This window comes from Carcharodon carcharias, chromosome 4 (assembly GCF_017639515.1).
Source record: "Carcharodon carcharias isolate sCarCar2 chromosome 4, sCarCar2.pri, whole genome shotgun sequence".
Taxonomy (NCBI): domain Eukaryota; kingdom Metazoa; phylum Chordata; class Chondrichthyes; order Lamniformes; family Lamnidae; genus Carcharodon; species Carcharodon carcharias.
In genome coordinates, this window is record NC_054470.1 from 71,464,846 (window position 1) to 71,470,845 (window position 6,000).

General features: G+C 47.6%; 1 protein-coding gene across 1 annotated transcript in view; it reads right to left on the bottom strand.

Annotated features, from left to right (window-relative positions):
• Nucleotides 1-3,578, bottom strand: part of LOC121276753 (paladin-like) — a 115,217-nt gene extending 111,639 nt beyond the window's left edge. The window contains 1 exon segment of the mRNA XM_041185299.1: nt 3,452-3,578. Within this exon segment, the coding sequence (XP_041041233.1) occupies nt 3,452-3,578 (127 nt within the window).
• Nucleotides 3,579-6,000: the final 2,422 nt, after the last annotated feature.

Genomic DNA, 6,000 nt, shown 5'->3' on the forward strand with positions numbered 1-6,000 from the left:
TCTTCCCTATGCAGTATGTAACATTCAGACCAAAGTGATGGTCCAGCCTCACCCTCACTGGACACATTCCTGATGCCTGCACCTTGATGGTGCTTGTCATTGCTGCCAGAATGTCGTGGGCAGATGCCACATAGTCCTTCATTCTCTCTATGTGCTCTCAGCACCTTTAAGGTGGGGCTGGCTACCACCTCTTCAGCATCTGTGACCAGTGATGCTGTGCTCCTGAGGGAGTCAGGTGCTGAAAGCGGACAAAGGATCAGATGCTCCTAAAGTTTCATGGCTGCATCTCTATGATATGACCCTGATCACAGAGTGCAAGCAAGCTGCCCTCAGCCAGACAGGAGCCAGACATTCTCAGAGGCTATGTGAAGACCTATGGAGTGTCCTCACTGCATGTTGTCATCATCCTCCTGTAATCGAGCAACTATTAGGGCCTTCACTGTGTCTCCATGACAAGAGCATATCACAGAGAGTATGTGTGCTGCCATAAGCCAGACTGGAGTCAAACATTGATAGATGCAATGTGAGGATCAATGTGTGTCTCCTCACTGCATGGCATCATCATTATCCACAAATCTAGCAAGTATGTGGGCCTCCCAAGAGAGCCTGCCTCATCTGGCCAATGCAAGGGCCTCATCACCATCGTCGTTGCCTTCAAGGACCTCCTCACCCTCATCATGGTCAATGTCCTCCTCATCGGAGGAGACCACCAGTTCTCCCACCTCCTCCTCAGCCAGCCCCTCTCCGCATTGCAGCGCCAGGTTGTAAAGGACGCGGCAGGCAATGGTGATGCATGACACCCTCTGTGGACTATATTGCAGGGCTCCACCAGACCATCTAGGCACCAGAACCACCTTTTCAGCATCCTGATGGTTTGCTCCACTAAGTTGTGAGCTGCAGCACGAGCATTGTACCTTCACTCTGCTGCAGTCTGAGGCTGCTGCACAGGTGTCATCAGTTACATCCTCTGCGTCCTTGTTCCCGAGGAGCCAACACTGCAGCTTCTGTGGATCCTGGAAGATGTCAGGAGTCTGTGACTGACTGAGAATGTAGGAGTTGTGCACACTGCCTGGAAACACTGCACAGACCTGCAGGATGTATTTGTGGTGTTCGCACACCAGCTGCACATTCAGCGAATGGAAGCCCTTGCGGTTGACATAGTTGACTGTGTGTTGCGATGGAGATCTGAGCACCACCTGAGTGCAGTCAATGGCACCCTGCACCTGTGGGAAACCCGAGATCTGGGCAAATCCAATTACTGTTGCAACTCGGCTGCCCTGGTCACATGCAAAATGCACAAAGTTGTGTGCCCTCGCAAAGATGGCATCTGTGACTTCATGAATGCATTTGTGAGTGGAGGCTTGTGAGATCCCACAGAGGTCACCTGTGGAGCCCTGAAAGGAGCTGCTGGTATAGAAATTGAGTGCCACGTCACTTTCACAACCACTGACAGTGGTTGCCCTCCATCTCCACGTGGCATCAAATCCTGCAGTAGCTGGCTGATGTGACCGACCAGTTCCCTGGACATACGCAGTCTTTGGCAACACTGGGTCTTGGTCATCTGCAGGAATGAACGGCGGCGTCTATAGACCCTGGGTATCACTAAGCACCAAACAGTTATGGTTCACTGTGGCTCTTCAGCAGTGTGAGCGGGAGCCCCAGCCACCCCTCCTACTGGAGGGCGCTGCTCCTCCCTCTGTGCAGCCAGGTGCCTCTGTCCCTCTCTCCTTCATCATCTTTGCTCTCTGTACACCATGAGGTATTCAGCTAGTTCACCAGTCTCCATGTTCTGATGTACTCCTCCTGGAGGATGAAAGAGAGAAATGCCTGGGTTAGCATGGGTGTACTAAGAATCTGTCCTGGTTAAGTGTGAAGGCCCTTTAACACTTCATGGAAAATGCTGGTAAACACTTGAATGGCCAGAATTTAGCGTGCTGCATGGCTGCCCGAAACGCAAACCACCTCCGCCCCACTCCACCTGACCAATTGGCAGCAGCTTTGCCCACTGGACTGCACACTGTGCTCTCAGCTCAGACACAGGCATTGTCCTAACCCACACTGCAAGGTTGCACTGTTAACTTGAACCATAGGGGAGACTAGTTCAAACCAAGATGATGACATTGCAAGGAGCTGTGAGCACCTCCACCAGTAACTGCTCCATGGCCAGCTTTAGCAAGGAGATTGTACAACGTGCCCAGTCATCTGAAGCCACTAAAACACTCATTACTTTGTTCTCTGTGCTCAAGGAGTGAAAAGCTCTGTAGCACTTGTGGCACTTTGATGCCTTTGCATTGCTTGAATGGACAGAGAAGCTAGAGGCCTGGCTCCATTCATATCAATGGCTGATCCTGAACTGTCTCAGTTGCAGAGGAATAGTCACTTTATATGAGGTGACCCTAATGCATGGTCACTTCCCTTGCCCACCACCCCCACCCTGAATGCTTGGGCACCACATTCAACTGCAGGACAGCCCTAGCCCACCCCACCCTCCCCCAAGCTCCCTCAACCACACGGCTGCCCTTGCACCCCCCCCCACCCCCACCCCCACCCCCAAGTCACCTCCAGCGCAGAGCCGCCCTTGCCAACCCCCACAATATACCTCAAGCTTAAAGGCCAACGGGCAACCCTGGGGAGCGCTGTGCAACATTACTGTGTATTCGCCTCCGAGTTCTCCTCAAAGTGCAACCCGCCAAGGGCTATTCTGAAACACATTGGATGTGCTTTCCCGCCAAAGTGGGCAGGCGATCCAGCCAGAGGGGAGACAATTCCGGCACGCAGGCCTAATAATGACATGCAGATGTATTACAATGAGGTTCCTGATGTCCAATGGCAGGGAACATGGCCCGACATCGGAGGGCTGAGCTGACAATCGCAAACTGGTTTCAGGCCGTGCCATATTATCTGTTCACACCACTGAACAGACCCGATGCTGACGGGCACAGAAAATCCCGGCCCTTGTCTCTACTCTTTGATACACTGCATCTTTCCACATTTGATCCCTTGCCCCCAATATTTAGTTTAAAACCCTCTCTACTTCCCTAATTCTGTGGTTCACAAGAACACTGGTCCCAGCCCGGTTCAGGTGTGAATCGCCCCAAAGGTACAGCCCCCACTTTCCCCAGTACCGGTTCCAGTGCCCCACAAACTGGAACCCATTTCCCCCACAGTCTTTAAGCCACATATTCATCTCTCTAATTTTATGTACCCTATGCCAATTTGCAGATGTAATAAACCAGAGATTATAACCTCTGAGGTTCTGCTTTTCAATTTAGTGCCTAGCTCCTCATACTCTCTATGCAGAATCTCTTTTCTATCTCTACCTATGTTGTTGGTACCTACATAGTCCATGGTAATCGGATCCTCCCCCTCCCACTGCAAGTTCCTCTCCAGCCCCGAGCAGATGTCCCAAGCCCTGGCACTGGGCAGGCAACACAACCGTCTAGACTCTCACCTTTGCTGCAGAGGACAGCTTCAATCCCCTTCACTATATTGAACCCTACTACGACTATATTCACTTTTGCTCCCCCTACTTTGATGGCTTCCCATACCACGTTACCATGGTCAGTTTGCTCATACATTCCGCAGCCCCTGCTCTCATCCAAACAAGCTGGGAGAACCTCAAACCTAGTGTACAACCCCAGAGGCTCACATTCCTGCACTCCTGCCCTCTGGGTCCCCTTACCTGTCTCACCAGCAGTCACACCCTCCTGTCCCTGGCCACTGAACAAATCAGAAGACCCTATCCTAAGTGGTATGACTGCCTCCTGGTACAAAGTATCCAGGTAACTTTCCCCCTCCCTGATGTGTCGCAGAGTCTGCAGCTCAGCCTCCAGCTCAATGACTCTGAGTGGAAGTTCCCCGAGTTGCAATTACTTACTGCGGACATACACAGTACTTTTCAGTTACTGCTAATTACACACTAGATTAGATTTTAACAGCAAAATTTAAGAATAAAATTAACTCTTGAATCTCCCACTCTCACCAAACTCCAAGTCTGCACTCAGTTTCCTCAACTGCACTCATAAAGTTCAGACTCTGAGAACATCGTTGGGTAATCATGCCCTGAGAATTTACACATTCTTTCAGCCATTCTTCACAAGAACTACTCAGGTTGTAACCTTCAGTCTTAAAAAACTTTCTTCACCTTTAAGCAATGATCCTTTGCTACCATATTAAATTTCTTATAGGCAGTTGATGAAGGAGGAGATCAGAAGCCAATCTTTACTCTGTTTTAAATCTATTCACAAAATTACACATTACAAATGTATAGCTCCTAAATCTCCAAACCATCATCAGTCTCAGTAAGTGCCTCTTTATATGCTTTAGAGTACAACAAATAAACTAATTAACTAATGAATTGCCCCTTAAAGGGGCACTGTAACAATAACAAAAACTTTAAAGGAAACTCATCAAATTAAATTAAAACAACATTTTGAGGAGAGACGAAGCACTCCAGCCCCTGCAGTGCCCATCGGCCATGGGAGGCCTCAAGCGTACCAGCAGACATCTCATGCACCTTTTCCAAGGATATCCAGGCGCGATATAACCATGGAAGAGGGGCAGGCAGTTAGACCGAATGATCCCCTCAACTGCCCACTATCTGGATCTGTTTATGACCACCTAGCCAATGGGTCCTCCTCCCTGGCCCCTTATGCACTGGGTAGCCAAAGATCAGGAGCGTGTGGCTGAAGTGCAAGCAAAACTTGAGGAGCAGCCCCTTCAAATAGTGGAACAGGGGCTGCAACCTCACACAACTTATATAAACATGGAACACGGGCTCCTCAAGGCCACAGAAATTGCAGGCGTTCTGGGAGTCCATGTACCGATATAATCTCCTATTGCACGGGACTGCTGTGTGCAACACTCTCCACACCAAATCCCTGATGGGAAAAAGGAGGACTCCCATGTAACGAGCAGTGTCTCTTTATACTCTTTTGAGTACACCAATAAAACAAATTAACAGTCTCTTAAAGGGACGCAGTATTAAAAGCAAAAACTTCAATGGAAACTTAACAAAATTAAATTAAAATTAAATAATATTTTGGGGCCTGATGATGCATTCCAGACCCATGTGGAGTGCCTCTTCATAGTCTTTTGAGTAAACTAAATCCAGTGAGTGCCCGGACCTGTAGACACTTAACCTTAATTTATACCATTAACAAGGCACAGGTTAATATGCAAATCAGGATTGCATTGGTGTAATGTAACTCTGATGTGCATAGACAGGTGAGATGCACTCCTCAGCCACCATGCTGTAATGAGCAATTAAAATGGTGACTGTTGAGTTTATATTGAAAACGGGGTGGTAAGTCTCAATGCTGTATTTAAATACAAGACTACCCCTGTAAGGCACATCCTCTGTATCTCCAGTGCTTGTTGACATTACTTATTGATAATGAAGTTATTTTGTCTGGTGTATGAATTCAGTTAATTGCTTAGATTGCAATGTTGTATTTGGAAAAAAGTTTTAGCACCTCTCCCAAATTTTGTTTTGCCTAATAGAATGTAGATCTGCTGCAGATATTCATTCTCAAAGTGCTTGAACATCTGGCAGGTTTCAACCTCTTTCAGCATGGAACATCTGCTGAGATTGTAATCTCTGAGCCTGGAATATCTGGTGAGGTTTAATCTTTCAGCCTGCAACATCTGGTGGGGTTGTAACCTCCTTGAGCCCGAGAAATCAGGAGATCTTTAATCTCTTCATGTCTGGCATCCATCCTAGTGAAAATTAATTAAATCATGATTTATTTGATCACATTTCACATTATCCTCATTAAATGCCCTCGACTTACCCTGAATGTATTAAGAAAGTCTGTTTCTTCCATTGCAGCATCAAATGGCAAAGGTAACCATCTATATCTGGAGAACAATACGTAGGGCAGGTTATTAATTAGTTAGCTGCACTTTGGCCAATCATGTGTTTTATTCATGTGCTGAAATAAAGTTGCATTTAATCGTTTTTAAAGCATTTTATATTGCATTATTCTCAATGCTGTTATG